The sequence below is a fragment of the Stigmatopora nigra genome, chromosome 7, assembly GCF_051989575.1.
Source record: "Stigmatopora nigra isolate UIUO_SnigA chromosome 7, RoL_Snig_1.1, whole genome shotgun sequence".
NCBI lineage: Eukaryota > Metazoa > Chordata > Actinopteri > Syngnathiformes > Syngnathidae > Stigmatopora > Stigmatopora nigra.
This window is the reverse complement of record NC_135514.1, coordinates 456,893-481,231: the sequence shown is the minus strand read 5'-3', so window position 1 is coordinate 481,231 and position 24,339 is coordinate 456,893. Positions and strand designations below refer to the sequence as shown.

Here is a 24,339-nt window from a genome sequence, read left to right as displayed (position 1 = left end):
AACTCAGGTTCTTCTCTGATAGAGTGATTGGAACAGATACTTCTTTCTTTTTTGACTATATTATGGGTTAAAAGAAAAAGTCATCAAATCTGCTAGGTCAAAAATATACATACAGCAACACAAATTAGCAATTTTGGTGACTTAGAAAGTTGTGTCAGTGAAATGAGCTTCATAGCATGGCCTCTTAAACTGTGAGTGATTATGAGTGACTACAGCTGGTGATTTCTCTGAGGCCATTTAAATGGGGCTCATTGGATGCAAACGCCCAAAAACGCTACAGTGGGAAAGTCAAAGGAGCTCTGCATGGATCTGAAAAAGCTAATCCTTGACTTGAACAAGTCAGGAAAGTCACTTGGAGCCATTTCAAATCAGCTGAGTCTTGGGCGCAATTGGGTGTTCCAACAGGACAATGACCCCAAACACATCAAAAGTGGTAATGGAATGGCCAAATCAGGCGAGAATTGAGGTTTTCGAATGGCCTTCCCAATGTCCTGACTTAAACCCCATTGAGAACTTGTGGACAATGCTGAAAAAACAATTCCATGTCAGAAAGCCATCAAATTTAACTGAACTGCAACAATTCTGTCAAGAGGAGTGGTCAAACATTCAACCAGAAGCTTGCCGGAAGCTTGTGGATATCTACCAAAAGTGCCTAATTGAAATCAAAATGGCCAAGGGACATGTTACCAAATATTAGCGCTGCTGTATGTATATTTTAAACCCAGCAGATTTGATCACTTTTTTTTCTGTTCACCTATAATAAAGTCATAAAAGAACCAAACTTCATGAATGTTTTTTGTGACAAAGAAGTATCTGTTCCAATCACTCTATCAGATAATAATCAGAGTTTCAGAAATAACTGGAAACTCAAGAGAGCCATGACTTATGTTATTCACAAGTGGACGTAAAATTTTGACCACAACTGTATGTAAGAGAGAACCTTAAACATGGATCGTGTTTGTTGTGAGACAGCCAATGAGAGCCCAGTAGAGGGTAGCAAGGGAGTATCAATGCATCGGCGACAATGTAAAAATAAAAATCAAAATAAAACAACATAAGGAAATGCATTTACTTTTTGGGGCATTTTGTAACTTGGATCCTTTTCGTATTTCCAGTCAGTCATTTGCAAATAAAATATTTTGTAATTTGACTGTATTTTTTGGGGGAAACAGAATGATAAACACTTAAGAGGCAAATAGGTGCAAATGGTTTATCATTTGGTATGTGTATATATCGAGGATAAAAGTGGATCATGATTTGATGGCCCAGGAAAGATGTCTGCCATATTTCAAATGTACAGTCAAATGTCCCAATGTCAAATATGACACGTATGTGTTTAATATTAGCAATTGGTTAGTATATCACATTGCTGAAATAATTTTAAATGTTTTTACAAAACATCTTCTTCGTAAATAGCAAAAACTCCTCAAATGATTCAATTATTTGTTTCAGATTTTTGTTTGAATATCTAAAGAGGGAGTTGATCATTTTTAGCCAATCTTTAAAGTTTCTGATGTATTTCTGTGAACACATGAGGGCAGGTGTGACATGACGTAACATGGATCACCCTCTGACAAGGACTAAACCAGGGATGGCCAAGTCCGGTCCTCAAGAGCCCCTATCCGGTATGTTTTCCATAGCTCCCTCCACCAACACATCTGAATCATATAATCTGGATTGGTATCAAGCTTCTGGACAGCTTGCTGATGAGTTGATCATTTGATTCTGGTGTGGTAGAGAAGGGAGATATGGAAAACAGAATGGATAGGGGCTCTTGAGGACTAGACACAAGTCAGAGTTTTTACTGACACATGGGTGAATGGGCAAGCTGAATGGACGACACAGCAGTAGTAGGCAACACGAAATAAACCATGAAACAATCAATCGACTCAAAACATAACACTATGTTACCTGCTAAACCAAGACCAGATCCCGCACATTTTACCTCTAGAAAATCATTAAGAAGCTTTGTCCTATCAACAAAGTTCCCCCCATGCTGCACAGACACTCTAATTCATTCTATCCAATGCACCAATGCTAACACTACACATTCATATCAAATAGTTAATATTTGTAAGAAAAGTAATCCATAAAAGTGACTCAATCAATAAAAACAATGTGTATTCTAAAATCCGACTCATTTTTTTTTTGGGTGACATTGATAAGCTTAAAATATTGCCCATAGGAATGGGATCCAATCTCCTGTATAAAACATAGGCACTATGAAATGTATTAAATATTCTGATATCCATTCCCAATTTTGTCAGGTGTGCTGAAAAGGAAAAAGGCTGTGGCTGTAACCATGATGGCCATTATTATCTTCCGGGTGAAGCGTTCTGGGCTGACTCCAAGTGTAAAGAACAATGTGTCTGCGATGCTGGGACACAAACTGTACAGTGTAAGCCAAAAGGGTGTCAAACTGGAGAACAGTGCAAAGTTGTAGATGGAGTCCAAGACTGTTATCCCATCAGCTTTAAAACTTGCTCTGCCCGGGGAGATCCTCACTTCCTCACCTTTGATGGATTCAAGTTTGATTTCCAAGGCAACTGTGTCTACCAAATGGCCACAGTATGTAAAAACGCTCAAGATCTTCAACACTTTGAGGTACTATTCATCAAATAGTTTTGCAAAAAGATTTATTAAAAGTATTTTTGTACTCATCCCTTCTTTTTTGGTACGTTTGGTAAATTGTAGATCAACCTGGAAAATAATAACCGTGGGAACAAAAGAGTTTCCTATGCCAAAGTGGTAACTGTAAAAGTCTTTGGAAACACATACACATTCTCAGTGGACTACCCACATAAAGTACTGGTAAGAAACACAAACGCAAATACACATAAACTCAATGAAAGTTGTCATCCATACTTTGTTGCAGGTGGACAATGTGAAAAAACTACTGCCCTTCACATCCAAGCAATCATTGGTTAAAGTTTATCGCAGGTACAGGCTGGCTGTCCTTGAAACCACCTTTTTGAAGGTACAAAAAAACATTATGAAACAGTTCAGTGGTTGAATTATTATCAAAATTGATCATATCAAAGACATATTGCATGTGTAAAATAGCTGGTAACTTTTCTTTTAAAATCTCACTATCCCAGGTTTTAACACACAAATTAAATGGTAGAATAATGTTAATAAATATGAAAAATAAATTATGAAGACTCACACAGATCCATAAATATTGAAATTGTACTATACAAATTATTTAATGGTTTCCTTCGTTCTGGGTTGATTTCACCATACAAATTCAAACAGGGGACAGAATCACCATAACATAGCCCAAATGGGTGGGAGAAAAAGAGAGCAAGACTGTCCGACACAAAAGCATCTTGGGCTCCATTTTCATTGACTCTCGGGTACTTATTGGATAATGAATACCTCACATTTACGTCTTGCAACTCTATAAGCAAGTGTTGTACCCCTGAATTTACGGGGTAGTTGTATTTGCCTTTAAAAGACGGGTGAAATAATCAGACAGGTCCTTTGTTGTTTTTCAAGCCAACTTTAGTTATATCAAAGCAATTCACACAAAACATAATATACAATAACACCCGAATATATACATAGTAACATATTAACAACCCGTTATAATCCAAAACAATGTACTTGTTGCATAAACGATTATAACTTAATATTGAAACTTGTTACCTTTTGTTCCGGCCGTTATCTACTGCATACTATTATGCTACCGTTATAACGGCGGCCGAAGGTAGCTTGCTGTAAACAATACACCCGAGACTCGGACATTCACGCACACACATAAAAAAGTAAACAACCAGCGGTTGAAGGTAGCTTGCTGTAAACAATACACCCGAGACTCGCACATTCACGCACACACATAAAAAAGTAAACAACCATCACTAAGCATTACGTTCTTTCTCACATGCTAACTATTGTCTCTTGCAAATCCCACACTCAATCAATCTTCAAAACAAAGCAACATACCTTTAAAAGACGGGTGAAATAATCAGACAGGTCCTTTTGTTGTTTTTCAAGCCAATTTAGTGAAATGTCTGACTAGCCTGCTTTTATTCTATACACAGGTCTATGACCATTACGTAATCGCTGCGTATTTCGCGTGTACCCATTACGTCATAGCTGCGTGTTTCGCGCACGCTTCGCGCGTCAAATCTGCGTACTTTGCACACGCTTCGCGCGTCATAGCGGCGTGAGTCCCTTTTTACCTTAACACCTGCACTCATTTATAACTTCACTTACTTCACCCTGTCACACTAGCATAGCGATTGAAAAAATATTAGCTTATCATCTGGCAATAATAAAAACGGGATTTTTTTACTGCCTTGCTCTGGTTTCCATGTAGTTGTTAAAAACTCTGCTTTGGCCACATTCACTCAACGCACCATTTGGGTCGGACGGAAAAAAACAGAGGCTCGGCAAATTGTCTTGCCTGCGGAATATTTAAATGTGTTTGTTTTGAGATTACAGTCGTACCTCTACTTACGAAATCAATTGGTTCCAGAACTTTTTTCGTAACTTGAAAGTTTCGTAAGTAGAGCAGTACTTTATATGTAAATTCTTTAATAAGTTCCAAGGTCCTCACACAACTTCCAATAAACCCTTTAAAATTGGTCAGTGTCCCAATTTTGTATGAGAAATGTGGAAAAACACAAAAAAATGTAGGAAAATTATTTATTAATGTATCAAAATGAATAACAAGCACGGAATGGTTGCCTCCGCGGTCGTTATAATGAGAGACGTAATACCTGTGTTTGTCCGCCAGATGTTGGCAAGTGCCCGTTTTACTAGGGCCGAAAGCCATCCACTTTGTTGTACATGTTAGACTTTTACGAGGTTCTAAAGTGAGAATCAATACATCCACGACCATATTGTCTAAATAATATAACGGATAAGGAATTTCGTATCTCCAGTCACTCATTTGCACATAAAAAAAACATTTTTGCACCTAAAGGCATCGTAAGTAGAAGTATGACTGTATATGGCCATAAATATTTCTTTTTAAAACCTTTTCTTGCTTCATGCTTAGGTTTCTTTTGACTTTGTGAGTGCAGTCACAGTGGAACTGGCGACTAGTTATCAAGGTACCGTATGTGGTCTTTGTGGAAACTTTAATGGTAATCCTTCTGATGACTTGACGTTGCCAAATGGGACACCAACTTCAAATGCCAATGAGTTTGGAGTGAACCAATGGGTGGCTGATCGGCCAGGTTGCTCCAAAGACTGTAAGAAATCTACAGATATTTACTCTTTTATGCTGTATTTATATGTCATATTTTATATTTGGAAACTGTGTCACTTTCAAAAATTTTCCCATGAGTTTTGTTTGTTTACACCAAAGTGGCCAATATGTAAATTGGTACAGACTGCTAGATTTTAAATATGGTGGCACTTACGTCCTCGTTTTGGATGAAAAAAAAAGTGTGCTATTATTTCTTTCCTTAATGTTAGATTTGTCTTCTGGTGATAAAAGCTGTGATTGACACTCAGCAGAGTGGCTGTTTGCATTACCCACAACACATGCACAATCAACCTTGTCGTCCTTTGCAAAACACGTGAAAGTGGGTGCTGAATTAAATTAAGTTCTGAAAATGTAATACAGGAAGCACTGGGGCACGTCTTCTCGAAATACATCAAGCTTGCTCTGGAATTTCCCTTTTCCCATGTCAAACCCCAATGAGTGTGTAAACTTAATCGAGCGGATGCCAAATTTAGTAAAGTTTGGCAAATTTACCACTACCAAGTAGAAAGGTCCAATATCTGTCCCCCCACGAAATTATATTGGGACACAGTTTCTAGATACGTCATGACTGATTTCTTTTCAAATACATATGTACATACACATATATATGTATGTCTGTATATAAATATATATATATATATATATATATATATATATATATATATATATATATATATATATATATATATATATATATATATATATATATATATATATATATATATATATATATATATATATATATATATATATATATATATATATATATATATATATATATATATATATATATATATATATATATATATATATATATATATATATATATATATATATATATATATATATATATATATATATATATATTTGTGTCTGTGTGTGTATACATATACATTTATTTGTTCCAAAATAATATGTGCATACATGTGTGTTTATTACTTTACATTTTAAAATCAAAATGAAATGATGCTAATGTACTTCTGTGTGCAGGTAGGGACTGTGCCCAGCCCCTCCCCCCTGGCATAAAACCCCCAGACTTTACGTCAGTCTGTGACATTATAACAACAGAGAATGGGCCTCTGGCTGACTGTATAGATCGAGTGGATTCCAAGCAATATCGTGAAGATTGTATCTATGACATGATTCTTACGAATGGCAAACAAGATGCTGCCTGTGAAATCATCAGTGCTTATGTAGAAGATTGTCAGGTGAAGGGTGGCTGTGTGAAGGCATGGCGAAACAGGCAACGTTGCTGTAAGTGTAAAATAGTTCATCAAAAGGGTTTAATTTTAAGTATAGTTGAAAATAAATGGGGCAACCCGGCGGTGAGTGCTTAGCATGTCGGCCTTACAGTTTTGGGGTCGTGGGTTTTTATTAAGATTGGTCCACTTGCGTGGAGTTTGCATGTCCTCCACAGGCCTATGTGCGTTTTTTTTCTTGTCCTCCCACTGCACAATATTTTATAAATCAGAGTAGTGATTTTCATTTGGATCTATGCATACTAGTCTGAATATTCATTCATTTTCTGAACTGCTTAGTCTACTAACAATGGGGGTTCTGGAGCCTATCCCAGCCAATTATGTGCACCAGACAGGTGACCCCATGAATCGGTGGCCAAACAACCACAGGGCACCAGGAGACAGACACATGCTCACATGCATACCTAGAGCCAAGTTAGTATCTTAATCACCCCACCATGTATGTTTTTGGGATGAGGGAAGAAACTAGAGTACCCAAAGAAAACCCACGCAAGTCCAGTAAAAACATGCAAACTCCACACAGTGAGGACCGACCTAGGATCAAAACCTCGACCCCAGAACTGTGAGACCGACACGCTAACCACTCGCTTATCGGGCCAATAGTTGTCTGAATATAGTTACCAGAAAGTGGTTTAGACGGATTATCAACATTTTCAGAATCGTGAAGAATGCAGCTATGTAAAATAATGAACTACAAACAGGTCAATGCTGCAGTTTATTTCATCTTTCTTAAAGTGGGTACCTTATTTTCTTGCATGTTAGCCGCCTCCGCGTATAAGCCATACCCTTAAAATTGTCTTCAAATCTTTTAAAAAATGTGGTATTTCTGAGATACCGTATGAATCGAAAGGATCGTCTGCTGGATTACTTGGAACAATATCATAGGGAAGTTAATACGCCCATTTTTGTAAATGCAAAATATCAAATGAAGTGGGTTTTTTCATGTTTTGTTCAAGATACAGTTTATTTTTTTCTTGAATTTTGTTCATAAACATCAAAATACTTTTTTTTTGCGTTTAATCAGTTTACCTTTTCTCTATTTTGAAATAAATGAACATATCGGCCACATCATCGTTCTAATATTTCGTCTTTGTAACCTTGCAATTTCATGCATGTCATCTTTTTTATCCGCACATAGCAAATATGGTAATATGCGGGAAAATCATTTTTTTCTGATCACTACTGTCAGTTAAAAACATTTGAAAATTGAAAATGAAAACAGTAACTGAAAAAATGTTACGGCAACATTTTTACAAAGTTGTGTATTTTCTGCTTGTTATTTGAATATGCAATTTATTGCAATGATGACATCTTTTCAGGGATGCATTGTCCAGCCTACAGTATGTACAGCATCACCGCTCCTGGTTGCCCACTTAGCTGCAACTCTCTATCGGTGCCTGTGGAGTGTAAAACTCCCCCCAGTGAGGGTTGCGTTTGTAACCCTGGATACTTTTTGAGCCAGGTAAGTTAAATGTGTGAATACCATTAGTGTTAATCACTGTTTAGGGTGATTTTTAGCTTGTGACTTGATGTTTGTGATTTTTCCAATAGGACCGCTGCGTGCCACTGAATGAGTGCGGCTGCCTCTTGAGAGGTCAATACATTGAGTCAGGTGGTGCATTCTACCCCGACTGCCATCAGAAATGCGAATGTAATGGAGGGGTGGTGTTCTGTAAGAGAGTCTTATGTAGAAAGCCTCATAAATGTGGTTTCATTAATGGGTCCTTGGGCTGCTATGAGATGAAACAGTTTTCAGTCAACCATAATGAGAGCAATATTCCAAACTTCTTCCAAAATCAACAGTAAGGCCACTTTTTGCTTGGTAAATTAAGAAATTTCAATCTGAATTCTTCCTAAATCTATATTTGTAAAATCTCAGATATTCTGATTGTTTTGCATGAATAATCAAGGGAATTTGTTGCTTATTAACTATCGGATTATAAACCCCACTCAGTTGTGGAAGGTATAGTGAAAACTAGTCAGTTTAGGCTGATTTTGTTTACCATCCTAATGTTTTACAACTAATAAATGAATTTCTACAGCATTGACGTTATTTGTAGATTATTTTGGACCCAATCAACGTATTCGGTCACGATAGCTGATTTTGTTTACCATCCTAATATTTTACAACTGATAAATGAATTTCTACAGCATTGATGTTGTTATCTGTAAATTCTTTTGGACCCAATTAACGTATTCGGTCATGATAGAACAAGCTATTGGCGCTATATGGCGGACAAACACGGGTAGCACATCTCTCATTATAACGGCTGCGGAGGGAACTATTTCAGCTGCTCAGAGCATTTTTGTATATTCTTTATTCACTTTAAGACATTAATAAATCATTTTTGTGTTTCCTCAGCTCTTTCATATAAAATTGGGACACTGACCAATTTCAAATGGTTTACTTGGTAGTTGTGTGAAGAATGTGGAACGAATTAGGGAATTTACATATAAAGTAATGCTCTACTTAAGACATTTCACAAAAGTCACACCAAAAAGTTTGGGAACCAATTAATTTCATAAGTAGAGGTACGACTGTACATGAAAACCAATCAGGAAAAAGAGTGGAGAAAGGAAGGAGATACTGATACACCGGTATAAATAAGCTGCGCTCAGACTAAAATTAAACCATAGTGCAAAAACGCTTCGTTCACGACCAAATGCATTACTGTGGTCAGAGACCTCTTGTTGCCGGCAGTCAAAGTCAAACAACTTACAGCTCAACATTTTTGATTAGTTTATTTAAATACTGCCTTACCAGCAGTTGCCATACAAAGTGTGCTTGGAAAGAAATGTCACAATTCAATAAAACAGCATAAGGTCAAGTAGAAACAGTCAGGGCAATCTTCAAAAAAGTCCAATATACACAATTTGATCACAAAGTGTAAACAAACCATAGTCACACATGCAAAATACGAAGAAGGACGCGATTATATGTTTGCAAGAAATGTTTATCCATTTTGATATACAACAAGCACCCAGGATCAAATTTGCTTAGTCTTTGGTAAATTGGATTGAATATGTTCTTTTCATTTCAATACCAAACAGTTGCCTTGCAATTCCGATGTTGGGTGTTTAAATCTAGGCCAACCATCTGAGGAACATGTGCATTTTCTCTGATGTGCTTGAGGGGGATTTCTTAAGGTTCTGTAGCTTTCTCACACATTTACCAACTCCAGCTCACATGAAGACTAATTTGTCTGCTACTATAAGTAGTTATCGTTATCAACCCTCCAATTGGCTGCCGACTAAAACAGGGAGCACACTGGCTGATGTTCAAAGTGAAATTGTATAAGTTCCAGCCCACCCACGACTCACGTGAAAATACGCAAGTGTCAGTTGTGAGTGAACATAAAAAAGGAAATAGCTGGAAGAATCAATGTCAATATAGACATTACACTCTAATTTCATAAAATGTGTTATCTACTTAAAATGTCTATAGACCCGAGGGCACGTGACAATGACAGATTATTGAAGATGCATAAATTATTATACATATATATTGATGTGTTATTTAAAATGGTCTTAATAATGTGACCAATATTATTATTGTTTTTGATTTTACAAGTTGCTTCAACTTCTCACTATACTTTGAGGAAAATATTGTTTTTGTTGCTAATTTAGTCTACATGCTGAAAAAACTCCAGGGCAAAGCAAATTCAAAAATATGAAGAGATTTCCAAAATACTATAAATGCAGTATGCTTTTTACAAGAAGTAACTTCTAAAGAGCTTCAAAACTGACAAAAATTAAAATTTTCTCCTGAATCAATTACTTAATTAATTAATTGGCTGAGTTTAAACATGTACACGTATTGTATGGAATAGAATGTTGTTCAAAAACTTTTTAAATGCAATTTTTAACATGTTGAGGATTCATTTAAAAAAAGAATAAAGTCAAAGATTTGCTTTAGAGAATAATCCAAACTTATTAATAATCCTTAGTACATACTGCTTTGTAACAAATAGAAAATAAATAGTTTAATATTAAACATGATAAGGATTGTCTTTGTAAATTGTCAGGCAACTCCAAACCTCTGGAGCAAACATAAATTGTATAAATTAAGTCAATGGAATACAAACGTGCGCAAAAAAGACGAAAACTGACATCATAAATGTATTTAACGAATAAGCACATTTAAAAAAAAAAGATTAGATAAGAGTTTGAGGACGTAGAGGCTCCATAACAACCTGTTTGTTCTGTTCGTCAGGATATCCAAGTTCGAAAGCGGTGATCTGATGCAGTTTGCACATCCGTTAAGCACAATAGGGCTTAAAGTGTATCCTTTCTCATTTCCTTTTCTTTAAGAAGAAACTGTGACAGAAAACTATTGTGCAGGAACCAAAGAAACATCTGTAGATAAATGACATGCACACATTGAATGCATTTTGATTTGTCTATCTATTGCATTGTTTTAAAGATAGAAAGACAACTTGTGTGGGCTAAGCAGGTTCTCTGAAGTTCAAGTTGGGTGGGGGCAGTAAAGGTTATTGCATTTAACCCCCCCGAGTCATGTAAAAGGGCACAGCTGTTCAGTTACCCACATGGTATGCTCTCTGGTGAGTCACTGTCATCAGAAGCGTTGACTCGGTCAACCTCCCGCAGGCCAACCAAAGTCATATCCATCTGAACTTCTTCCTCATCTAATTGCACTACAGGCTCATCACTGTCCTCACTTAATCCTTCTTCATCTTGGACATGTTCAGAATCCTCGTCTGACAAGTGGTTTTCCAGATCTGGGAGTCGACTCAGTGGACTGCTTAAGGATTCCCGAGAGCCCGACTTGAGATCAGGACCTGTTTGAAATGACAAGTACAGTTCTTCACAAGACTAATAGATGGGTTAGTTAAAACTAGGCATGTCCCGATGGACATCTTTTTTCCAGTCCAATTCAATATTTTCAAATATGTTTGCCCATATTTTGGACCAATAAAAATAATGGAAAAAAATCATGAATCAGTAGAGGACAAATTGAATTTTTTTGTAATGAAGTGAGCTTTCTCGATACTTCCAGTTAATAAGTGCCACAGCTCGAATTTCTGATGAATATCCACCCTCACACGGGCTCCGGGCCACTCAGAACGATAACACACTCGTAACGGAACAAACTAATTAAAATTAACTAAGATTAGTATATAAAGACACACTCAAACATACCTTTAATGTAACTTTACACAAAATTGTATTAATTCATTACATTTCCTGATTTTTCCCTTTTTAAAAGCAATTATTGCAATTTTTTAATCAATTTTTTTCTTTTCTGTTTTTAGTTCAAAAAGCATTTCGTAAAATCTAAAAATACAAATATTTTCCATTTTCAAAAATGTTTTGTTTCCATTTGAAATAAAAAAAACATGATTAAAAGACATTTTCCAATAATAAGAAAAAAAAGCTCAAATTTCTGTAGATCTATAAAAACGGACTATTATATATAACGGCTTATGATCCAGTTCTTTTAATCCAATTTAAAAAAATAACATCTAGATATTAGATCTAAAATGGTCCGGCCCACATGAAATGGAGTTAACGTTAATGTGGCCCGCGAACCAACCAGAGTTTGACACCCCTGCATTTGACAATCGTTAAGGTCTCATCAAGATCTAGGTGAGGTGCCGACACCCTCCGACAACATTTCCGAAATGTTAGTAATGTTCTTTTAGTAAAATGGAGAACAAAACGCTAAATAAGCTAATCTGGTTGCATAACTTATTAGGCTATAGCTATTCAAAAAACCTTAACAACAGGCGGTCAAAGGGAGGGAAAAAAACAGTCACAGGCACGGCCAAGATGTAAGAAAAAATAAAAATATGGGTCATTTCAAAGACAATATTCTATAAATTGTCTGTTACCGTTATCAATTGTCCTGAGTAAAAGACTTACCTGAGGTGAGTGTTGAGCCAGAGGTTAAATCATCAGTAGAATTCAGGAAGTCGTCCAAAGCCTCCTGGTCTGAGGGGTTGGTTACTGTCACCTGATCAAGAACCACCCCATCTGTGTCTGTCGCTTCTTCAGTCATGCATACAAAGAGACAATTCACATCAAATAGTTAAGTCAATACATTTCTGTATCAGCAAGATAAGATATAACAATACTGAATGGAAACTGATGTTGCCAAAATCTCTGGCACAAAAAAAGTAGACTGTTCACCTTTGTGGTGAAGATATCCAGTTGACCGGTATATTTCCAGGTCTTTGTTAAAGGCTTCTTCAAAGACTTTTTGGCGTTCCTTCAGTTTCTGCTGCCTGGCCTGCTCAAGCTTTGCAACTTTTTGAGCATGTTTGGCATTTAGCTCCACTACAAACAGGGAAACACAATTTTATAAACAGAATCAAATTTACATATTTATTTGAAATCCTTTTATCGTTTGTTTAACTCTTCAGGTCTTACATAAATTTAAATGAGCATTGATTAAGATTTCCACTTCCATTATTTCAGCCACCCGATGATGCAGTGGTTTTTCCACCTGACTTTCGTTACCTACTCGGGCGGCAGTGTGGTTGTGAATGGTCGTCTGTCTCTCTGTGTGCCCTACGACTGACTGGCGACCAGTCCTGGGTGTAGTCTGCCTTTTTCCCCTAAGATAGCTGGGTCCAGCAACCCCCGCAACCCTTTTGACTATTAGTAGTATGGAAGATGAATGAACGAACTCCCATCATTTCATAAATTATATTTGAACAGAATTCAAATAAACCATTTTTTGGAAGGACTGCTAACTGAGGATGTAATTTTTCCATTTTAAAAGACGATTTTGAGACCCTGAAAATTGTTAATGTTCTGATTCTGTGTTTGCAACGGATGTTCCGGGCCCCACACTATGAGCAAATTATGAGATCAATTCTTTGTCCAGGTTGGCATAGCACTGTAGCTAAGCTAAGGTTGCTACATCATTCACAGTGAGAATGAACTATTTTCTGGACCAATTGAGCAAATTTCATTCTGAATGTCAAATGAGTTATGACCAATATGACTTTGAACGATGGAGATAAGTGATAAGGAGGCGAAATTTGTCCACAGACGTCAACTTCGTTGTTTTCCTTGAAACGCAATGTATTTTTTTTTACTTTTCTTATATTACTTTTCTATATGGAAATTGTAAGGCTGCAACAACTAATCAAAATCCAAATGTGTTGCAAATAATTTAATTATAGACTATTGTCGGCAACTACTGTATTTTCACACCTATAGGGCACACTTAAGTCTAAAATTTTCTTTAAAATGGTCGATGCTTCCATTCGGATAAAAATGCACCTTGTCTGTGCAATAAATTCAATTTTTGTATGGCCCTGACCACGAGTGACTGGTTTTATTCCTTCGTGGCATGCTACCTATTGCAATCAATCCAACGGACTTTCACCCTAAAAATAGGAAAATCGGTAGATACGGTAAATTCATTTAAAACATCACAGAGGAGTGGCAAGGCATTTGACTACGTGTGCACGCAGCACTTCTAATAATCAAAAACACTCATTACTAAAAAAAACAGCATATCAGAGCCTTAGAGAGGAAATGCCTGATGTGGATGACAACAGAATGTGTGAATGCTTAGAAAATGGACTAAAGCCATATGAATACATAGTTTGCAGACTACACATTACAAATTAAATTGTAATTTGTTAGCATCTGTCTTTGTGATTGAAGTAAGACATTGGTATGAAAACACAGCATGATCAATTATGGCAAAAAGCTTTACTAGAAACTCAAAGGTTAGATGTTGTGCTGGTCAATATTTGGATCGTGATTGCAATACTAAGTGTAGCCGCCAGTCTTAAACATTGATCTTTTAAAATAAAAGGGCAGACAACAAAACGAACTCTTCATAAGTGGATGAAAAGTATGCTGCCTAACAACAATAATGATGCTTACCTTCCAGTGCTTCTAATTCTCTCCTGTAAAGACAATTCAGCTGTTAATGTATTATTAAACAGATTTTCCGTTAAGTAAAAAAAGGTTTTGAAAACCATTTACTAAAGTAGAAGCATTCAACATTTTTATTGCAAATGAAACTTGCAAATAGCGTATTTGATTTGAAAACCATTTACTAAAGTAGAAGCATTCAACATTTTTATTGCAAATGAAACTTGCAAATAGCGTATTTGGTATATGGCATGCTTAAAAGTCTAAAAAAAATCTGCAAAATGGTAACTGCACCTTCCTTGTGAATGCAGTAAATTCTAAAATCTGTAGATCCTGTACGCTTGACTGACTGATGCATTCCTTGCCGACACGCTACTTGTCCACAAGGGAAAGGGCTGACATGAATGACGACAAGATGTCAGTGTGAAAGGTCCAAGGGCAGGACGGATGGGTTGATCGGAGTTGTTATTTCATATTATTATACATTTGCTTGACCTTGCTCTTAAAGAATGCTTTGCTCTTGGAAGCCCAGTTAGGCTAAACAAAGAGACGCCAGAAAGTCTTGGACTGCTGGGAACTCCACCTGGGGTACTTGCCCCCCACCACGGACGCTCCACAAGGCTTCCTGGGGCTTCCGTCCTCATCTGCTTTGACTATTGTGGATGTGTTTTGGTACACATGTATTAAACTCAATCCATATGCCCACACATAGATAAACACGCTCAGAGATCTCACTTGTGTTTCAACACCCTTCTTTAGAGTTGAACCATCCATGTAATAATACAACAGAAACTGACACAATGGTCATTCTTCTTGCAATTGAAAATCCAGAAGACTGTCTTTCCCTCTTTATTCGTGCGTGAATTTGGGAATGTCTAAGTGGTGAACCTGACAGGGGAAATAAAAGATGTACCAAGAGAAACTGGAATATAGTGTATGGTATATGCATTTTGCAAAACAAAATCGGTTTGATCACCAGTTCAAACTAGATGCACGCTGCTATGTGGAGGAACATGGAAATCGGGCTGCAACGAGGTACCTCAACATAAACAAGACCATGGTTTGCAGGTGGAGGAAGCTGGAAATACAGCTTGGCTAAGTAAAAAAATAAATGTGGAGTTTCTGCGGATGTAAGGTGAATAGCATAGGAGCAATGGATGGCAAACAGTTATACAAAGACTGGCAGGCAGCGTCAGGGGAGTTAGGCGACAATTTGTGAATCGATTGTGGATGCCTGACCTAAAGTGTCAATTAGCCATGTAGATGGAGCTTTTGCCAAAGCGAGCATCACTTTTACGGAACCCCACACCGACAACTCTGACAGTGAGTTGGAACTCAGTGTAATAAAGAGCAATCAAACCTAATTTTTCTGCCGCTGCATGCTAGCGTATGTTTCATGCTATATGCACCATATGTTGCGCCCATTGAGCCGGAGCGGCTTGTGTATGGGCTAAATACAGAAATTGCACCTGCAACTGAGACAGCCTTCTTTAAGTTAGTGCACTCTATAGTCGTGAAAATACATTTGGCCCTAGAGACTAACTCAAACACATCTATTGATGTCAATAGCCGCAAATGAGGTCGGTACAGTAGGGCTACTTTAGATCAAGACATTGATTGAAATAGGCAATACGTATGCAAATAAATTACAGAGATCTCACCTCTTTTTTTTCTTATAGATCTCTAGTTGGTCGAAATGTTGCTGCTTGAGTGTCTGTTGTTCACACTGATGGCATAATGTCTCCAAGTAGATCAGCCTGCTCTCCAACTCCTCAAAGTCACCTTCCAGATGAGCTGAATATGAAGACAAACACACAAATCCTTTAACTACTATTAATTTATACACAAAATTAACTGTGTGCCATTACTGCCCAATACAAGGACAACTTGAAGATAAGAGTGCATGGACTATAAAAATGTATTATTATGGACACTAGCGCAAAATCTCAATGGGATTCTCATACTGACAAATGATATTACACCTATTGAAGCAGTGATGGAGTCAAGTTCACTGATAAAAGTCGGCAAGCTTTGTAGTTGTTCCTGTAGTTGTGTCAGTGCTGATCGGCGCTTCTCCCAGTGCGCAGAGAGCATCACCACCTCACCGTCAACAGCCTGACAAAGTTAAAATAAAAAAAATACCTGTCAAAAAGCCTCAACAAGAACGCACCACTATGATTTATGCAAAATTTCACATGACACATCTCACACCTTTCTCGCATCTCAATTATTTTCTTGTATCTAGGGCAAATTATTTGATAGAAATTTTCATCGTATCTCGAGCACCTCGTAGGTCGAGGTACCAATGTACATATTTTTAAAGTTCATAAAAATGTGAACATCTACGCTGAAACTTGTAACCGGAAGCCACTCCCATCTTCCGCTTGCTATTAGGACTCAGCACTGAAAAAAAAAAAAAAATTAAAAATTCATAAAAATTTGAAAATCCACGCTGAAACTCGTCAGCGGAAGCCACTCCCCTAGGACTCAGCACTGAAGAAGAAGAAAAAAAGGTAGTTACAGTAGAGGTGACCCTACTTTGCGATTTTTTGATTATCGTGGACATCGGATCTACATTAACCGCATTTGAGGGATTACTGTAGAATCTACAGAAATCCCTCAAATATAATATAAAACGATGATTATCTAGAGTGTAAATAATCATTGTTTTATATGTATGAGGCAACACAGTGACCAAGTAGTTGGCAAATCCACCTCACAGTTATAGCGAGGATTCAATCCCCAATGACTTCCGACTTTCCTGTGTGGAGTTTACACGTTCTCCTCATGCCATCGTGGAGTTTCTTCAGGTACACCATTTTCCTCCCACATTCCAAAAAATACAGGGTATATTTAAAAACACTATATCAGGGCTGGGAAAACCGGTCCTGGAGGGCCGCTGTTTAACCAATGAGATTTGTGCTGAAACAAGAAGAACCTCACAGAAATCCACTGATTGCACTTCTAAAATACCAGATTGGGGGAAAGGTTTACTCTTAAAGGTTGGAATAAAAACCCACATCCACTCGACCCAATGTGGAATAGTTTGCCCAGCACTGCTCTCAATTTTCCTAGAAGAGAAGTGTGTGGCTTTTGTGTCATTTTGCCTTGTAAATGACTCAGTACCAATTCAGGATATCCACCACCTATTGCCTAATTGGTTGGTGTAGTAGGTTCCAGACCCTTGAGGATGAATGCTAAGGAAAATGAGTGAATTTTAATGAAGAATAGACAAATACTTTTAAAAGAGATTTGTATATCAAGATGGGACCTAGAACAGAAATATTGTGGCATAAAAAATAAGTATAAGAAAAGAACATACCTCTGCCACCTGGGCACAGTCTTTTGTTTTTTTGTGGAGCAGGAACCAATTATCTTCATAGCTACAAAAGTACATTTATACTATTAGCATAATCATACAATACTGTCTCTTTATCAATCCATACCTGCTGAGGATGTCGAGTCCAGCACCGCAATGATAAAGATTTTCTTCATACCTGGGCAAAAAAATTGTCAACGGTACTGGTTTCAAGGTTCCAATTCTTAGCTCAATTGCACAACACTTGCGATGAAAACAATAGAACCATGTCTGCAAAATACAAATATGGAGTTCTGAGGCCACCAAAATAACATGGACAAGTGCAGGGTGTGAAAGTGGGCTGGAGTGATCCAAAACGATGCTTTGATTTTGAAAATATGACAGGAACTGCAGAGCTGTAGTGGAAGACTTTTTCAGGTTACTAACACTGGTACTCAGTGTGCTCAGGGAAGTTATCTTTCGTCCCAGACAAACAAAAATTTAGAGGGAACATTGGCATATATTGGTTTTATTTATTTACTGTTAAGGGACCCAAGATCTTGAAACTTCGGTTTAACAGCCCTGACAGCAGATTGCGAACGAGTGTCGAATTTGGCGAGAATCGGACCATTTTTTAGGAAACCCGATTTTTTTCGATTATCGATTTTCGATAGTTGGCGGAAACATCTCTATACAAAATCTATTTGATGACATCCCAGACGTAGAAAGCATAACTGTGAATATTTTCAGATAAATTGACTTTGCCATTTTAGAGTCCATAGGGAATGAACATAGATACATACATACACACACACACACACACACACAGACAGAAGGACAGACAGATAAACACACGCATAAAGATGCATTTATTATTAAATTTAGATTAGATATTGGAAAAAACTCTGAAACGACTTGAGAAAAATAAGTAGGAATTATTTGTGCAACATAACTCGATAAACAGTACAAAAGGAAGATGAGTACCATATGTACATATGGACCTGACACCTCAGCTATATTTTTAATTAGTAAATTAAACTTACCTGGACTTTCTTCTGCTGCTTTTGGATTCCTTCGATTTTTCGCCAAGCGTTTTCAAGCTTTTGGGAGAAAAAGTTTATGATCAAAGCTTTTGCTTGAGTCTATTCTTTAACACATCAAAATCAAAAGAGAGTACTCAAGGAAAAAAAAAATGTAATTTAATGATTTAAATCGCAGTGAAGGAGAAACTGTCAAATTTGAGTCCACAGTCATCCACATACTTAAATGCCATGACTCCAGAACAATAGTTTCAAAGACCCTAGTAATTCTTGTGTTAGGTTAGGTACCAAACGACGGTATAAATTTGGCACCGTTACAAAACAAACCGCTGTTAACCGGTAGCCACTGCCCCTTGATGTTTGTGCCTTGGAGAAATATTGCTTGCGAGTTATATTGTGCCTTTGTGACTTACATATAAAATGAATCTTTTGTATGACATTATAAGGATTATTTTATTGTTTACATTTACAGTTAAATAGCAGAAATGTCATGTATGCAATGTTACAGTATAAATTAACTACAATTTTACATGGTGTTACATTGAAAGTTTTGCTCTGCTGTTCAAATCAATACGTCCCAAATGTTGTGCTATTTGCAGAATAAATATTTGTGTTTCAGGTTTACAAATTCAGTGCTCTTGTCGAGAGAATGAAGACAAGAATAAATCACATTTAATATTTTTAAAAGATGTATTGTTTACATTTTTAAAAATACAAGCAATTTGAGTCATTTTCCCACGCCTTTTTGTACCGAAATGGAACTGAACCAAGGACTTCAAGAAACTGAACAGAATCAAAATTACATTTAACTATTCAGTGGACTGGTGACCTCCTAGGACCACGACCATATGATTAATTAGGTATTTGTTATTGATCCTGTTACTATAAACAACATTGTGAATTCATCTAAAATGTTTTTTTTTTTAATTACAGTATTTTTTATATAACAGAGTTGGGAATTTTAAGAATTGTGTAGCACCGCCCTCATGGTAGAAGACCATCAAGTGTGAGGACAAACCCTTGTGGCAACATAGTGTTGTAATGTTCCAAATAATAGCAGTCCATAATGACCAAACAGATTAATGCATGTTTTCAGTATATATTTTTTTATTGCAACACATTAAATAAGCTAACCATTAGGTGAAATTGATTCTCAGACATTCCAAAGACATGCATGGTAGGCTGATTGGACACTCTAAATTGCCCCTAGGTATGTGTGTGAGCGTGAATGGTTGTTTTTCCTCCTTGTGTCCTGCAATTAGCTGGCCACCAATCCAGGGTGTCCCCCTGATACAGTACTTCCAGGTCATTGGCTAAGACATCTGGTTATCCTGTGATCCATTTCGAGGGTGGTTTTCTGTTTTCTGCCACGCATCTGTTTTTTGCGCTTTATTTAAGATTTTAGCTGAACAGTCTATATTCAGTATCTTTATAAGCTTTCCCCTCTGCATTCAACCTATATATCAAAGGACACCGTTTAATTGAATGCCAGGCTGATATTTATTTATTTTATTTTAAATCAAATTGCCCAATTGCACAGCTTTTAGAGTGGGTATATCATGAATGCCGGGTTATGTCGTTTTCTGTGAATCTACTGCACCTACTGGTAAACTTGTTTGATAGGTAGCAATAAAAAACTGCAAACGTCGATTAATCTGGTTATATTATACTGCTATAATTTTGTACACTAGGTTTAAGATCTTTTACTAATAATAAAAAAAAACTTTTGAGACAACTGACAATTTCTCTATGAAAATGGCTTGCATTCACAAGTAAACTGATTAGTCAGGATCCATCCACTTAATTTAACCAACTTAACCATGTCACATGATAGTCAGCTGAGAGCAATAAGTAGCAATGGTTCATGAACAACGACAAAAATTTCAATTTGCCTCTTAATGGTAAACAACTAATGATCGTGAATAGTCCAATTACCAAGTGCATTCGTTTCAGCTTTATTTAGATTTTTATACATTAAAAAAGAAATTAGAAACCAATAAAACTACTAGTACTCCACCTGATCAAACATTCTCGAATTAAAGAGAACTTTAACAGAAGAACATAGAAGTGTGACATAAATGAGACAAACCCTGTCGTTAAATCCTGTTGCACCATCTGAAGTCTTTCTCTGAAGTTCTCAAACATAATGCCACTTAGCAGTTAGTCTTGAGTGAGGATAATGTCGTCTGAAACGATTCGGTTCCCTTAAAAGTAGAATCGTGTTCGTGTTGTGAAGCCTGCATCACGTCTTCCGTTATTCTTCTTCTCGAGCCAATTTTCGGCGACGGGAATAGATCACTGCCCCCACCTGGCATTACAGTTTCATCTCGGTTAACCACTAAATGACATTTTCAGTGTACAGACGCTCCCCTACTTATGAACAAGTTAGGTTCCGAGCGCTTGTTCATAAGTTGAAAGTGTTTGATAGGTTCATTAATAATTACCCTTCTCAAATAATTATCAATCACTGCAGGCAGACATCTTATTAATTTATTGAGATTTAATTAAATAGATTGCATCACTGATCTTATAAGGGTAGATAGATCAGAGCGTCAAGACTTCCGAAGACATCTCGATTTCCAAAGTGTCTCCCCGAAACATAATTCCCGTACGGCTTTAAAGCCATAAATCGAAAAAATTACAAGGTTATTGATTAATTCAACATGCGTAAGCAAAAACAACATCTGTAACCATAATAACAATCAAGGTACTTTAACAATAACAAAACAGGAAACTAAAGACAAACTTCATTTGGATTAAAACAATCACGCCTTCATTTGACATAACAATTTTATAACAATTACACAAAGAAGCCCGAAGTGCGTCACAAGGTATGAACACTATGCAAGTGTTGCTGGAAGTGGCAGATCAACAGTCCTCGGAGCCCGATACTGGGTGAGATGTCAGATAAACAGTCCTTGTGAGAGAACTAGATGACTGGTTATGACCCCGAGCACTCTTCGAACAATTGGAAGAATGATTTAACAAAGAAATTATTAAATACACACGTTTAATAGTATTACAGAATAAACCCAACATTGTTCATAAATTGAATATGTTCAAATTGAAGTTGATTCAGTGCTAGATTTTGTATTATAATTTATGTTTAAGGCCTATATAAGTGTGTATGTTTAGGGCTTGTATAAGTAACTGATAGGTTCATTAATAATTACCCTTCTTTGTAATTATCAATAACTGCAGGCAGACATCTTATTCAATTATTGACATTTAATTAAATAGATTGGATCACCGATAAGAACCTTAAGGGAGGATGCCTTCAAAAGTATCCTCTTGAACAGTATTTTGCGTACGGCTTTAAGGCATTTGGATAAAAACAATCACGCCTTCATTTGACCTAACAATCATATAACAATTACATAAAGAAGCCCGAAGTGTGTCACAAGTGTTATGGAAGTGGCAGAAACAACATCTTTGTTATTGGCCAGTGACCCTGGCTCCGTTGCAAAAGAGAACAACCGATCTCGAAGCCCCAGACTGGGTGAGTTGCTGGAAATGGTCCTTGCTGCCTCCAGTGACCCTCAGAGCCCGATACTGGGTGAGATGTAGCATAAACAATCCTTGGAAGTCCACGTGAGAGTGAACCAGGTGGCTTTTTATGACCTCGAGCCGAACAATAGAATGACTGATTTAATGATTTAACAAAGAAATGAATTACTACACGTATATGCATAATAGTAATACAGAATAAACCCAACAGTAACAAACATTGGTTTGTACTGAGAAAAAATAAATAAAATGGAGAGAATACCTACAGTACTGTATACATACATTAGAGAGATGGAGAGAGATATTTACGATAAACTGGCCGAAAGAAGCTATCATATGACGATTGCAGTTTTCTTTTTTTATTCATCATTAACACTTAACTGGCAAATGCTGAACACGTCGCCATGAGAAAACATTTATTCACAAAATATGCTATGGAAATCTGGTGAAAAAAAACTACCAGTATGAACACATTTCTCATCAGGAATTTACAAAATGAAGTACTTAAAGTCTAATTCAGGGGTCTCAAACTCAATTTACCTGGGGGCAGCTAGAGGCAGTCTGGGTGAGACTGGGCCGCATCAGGATCTCCACAAGAAAAGCACTGATAAAACATTCCAACGTTATCAAATATCTTTATTTTTTAACAAAAAATAATGAATTAAATAAATCAACTTAAGATGAATGAAAAAAAATCAATCAATCAGTAATAAAAAAAAAATAATAATAATGAGCATAAAGTAGATATAGAGTGGCTGGCTAAGCAGAGAAAACAGTATTTTTATTCCGTTTCAAATGTCTGTATTAACGGCTCTTTAACCTATGAATTTTTGAACTTGAATGGAAGATTGAACATGAAATATTCTGAACACGGCTTCTCTTGCCTACTTCTTGGAGAAGGAACAAGATGGCGGCCCGCACTGACGCAGCGGATCTGTGCTCTCCAGTTCGGGGTCGTTCGATGTCCTACAGTCGCCAAGATTCAATCACCATCGGAAGGAGAGGCGAGATACCGGATTACACGACATACAACCAACAGACCTTTGATATCCTCGAAGACATCTGGAGACCTCCAGGATTTCTGTGGATAGCCAGCCCACCCAAATTACGTCGCAGACGCCGAAAGAGAAAGGATGCAAAAGCGTGGATGCCAGGTGGGCCTTGCTGCTAAGCTACGACCTCAACCACTCCGAGCACCGCTTCCTAGTATCTTTCTGACCAACGCCCGATCCATCACCCACAAAATGGATGAGTTGGAACTTCGAATTGCTACCAACAGCTTTGTTAGGTACTGCAACATTATTCTCATCACAGAAACGTGGCTACACCCGCATATCCCCGACGCTGCGATACCGCTAGCTAGCCGAACGCATTTTCGGAACGATCGTTCAAAAGAACTAAGAGGAAAAAGCAAAGGGGGAGGACTTTGCATGTTCATACACAATGAATGGTGTTGTGACAGTAGGATCATTGACGCTCAGTTCCCCGGGTTTGGAGATATTGGCAATAAGATGCAGGTTATAATATCTACCGAGAGAGCTAACGGTCGTCATAGTAACGGCTATCTATATACCTCCAACGAATGTTAACACGGCACTCAACCTGATGGAGTCTTTATTGTCGCTGGAGATTTCAACAAAGAATGTTTCAAGACTGTTCTACCCAAGTTTATTCAATACGTCAAATGCAATACTAGAGAAGACAAAACTCTTGACCATGTCTACTTGAGCATCAGACATGCTTAGAAAGCCACTTCCCTGCTTCACCTACCTGGATCAGACCATCTCTGCATATCTCTCACCCCCACATACACTCCACTCTGGAGGCTAACAAGGACAGAAATCCAGGTTGGTCCATCTGTGTGGAGTTTCTGTCTTCACCTCGGGCCTATATGGGTTATCTCCGGGTACTCCTGTTTCCTCCCACGTTCCAAACACATGCATGGTAGGCTGATTGGACACTTTAAATTGCCCCTAGGTATGGGTTTGAGTGTGCATGGTTGTCCATCTCCTTGTGCCCTACGATTGGCTGGCCCCTGATTCAGGGCGTTCCCCCGCCTTATGCCCGGAGTCATCTGGGATAGGCTCCAGCACTCCCCACGACCCTAATGAGGATAAAACGGTTCAGAAATGAGATATTAGAATAAGTGTGAGGACAAAA

At 37.4% G+C, this 24,339-nt stretch overlaps 2 protein-coding genes across 3 annotated transcripts in view; one reads left to right on the top strand and one right to left on the bottom strand.

Annotated features, from left to right (window-relative positions):
• Positions 1-8,523, top strand: part of LOC144199045 (IgGFc-binding protein-like) — a 40,912-nt gene extending 32,389 nt beyond the window's left edge. Inside the window, exons 29-35 of the mRNA XM_077720385.1 lie at positions 2,268-2,604; positions 2,695-2,811; positions 2,876-2,977; positions 5,006-5,201; positions 6,209-6,472; positions 7,797-7,939; positions 8,029-8,523. Of these exons, the coding sequence (XP_077576511.1) occupies positions 2,268-2,604; positions 2,695-2,811; positions 2,876-2,977; positions 5,006-5,201; positions 6,209-6,472; positions 7,797-7,939; positions 8,029-8,283 (1,414 nt within the window). The 3' untranslated portion in view covers positions 8,284-8,523. The remainder of the gene's footprint in view (positions 1-2,267; positions 2,605-2,694; positions 2,812-2,875; positions 2,978-5,005; positions 5,202-6,208; positions 6,473-7,796; positions 7,940-8,028) is intronic.
• Positions 8,524-9,204: 681 nt separating this feature from the next.
• Positions 9,205-20,977, bottom strand: LOC144199492 (dysbindin-A-like). 2 transcript variants are annotated; one of them, XM_077721160.1, is made up of 10 exons: positions 20,762-20,977; positions 18,676-18,732; positions 17,781-17,831; positions 17,657-17,717; positions 16,317-16,449; positions 15,996-16,128; positions 14,344-14,366; positions 12,628-12,774; positions 12,361-12,486; positions 9,205-11,276 (listed from the first exon to the last, which is right to left on the bottom strand). In XM_077721160.1, exons 1-10 carry the CDS (start codon positions 20,815-20,817, stop codon positions 11,017-11,019), a joined length of 1,047 nt encoding a protein of 348 aa, XP_077577286.1. In that variant the 5' UTR covers positions 20,818-20,977; the 3' UTR covers positions 9,205-11,016. The 2 variants fall into 2 exon arrangements, with proteins under 2 accessions (XP_077577286.1, XP_077577287.1); XM_077721161.1 differs by lacking the exon at positions 20,762-20,977 and having other exon boundaries at positions 17,657-17,736.
• Positions 20,978-24,339: the final 3,362 nt, after the last annotated feature.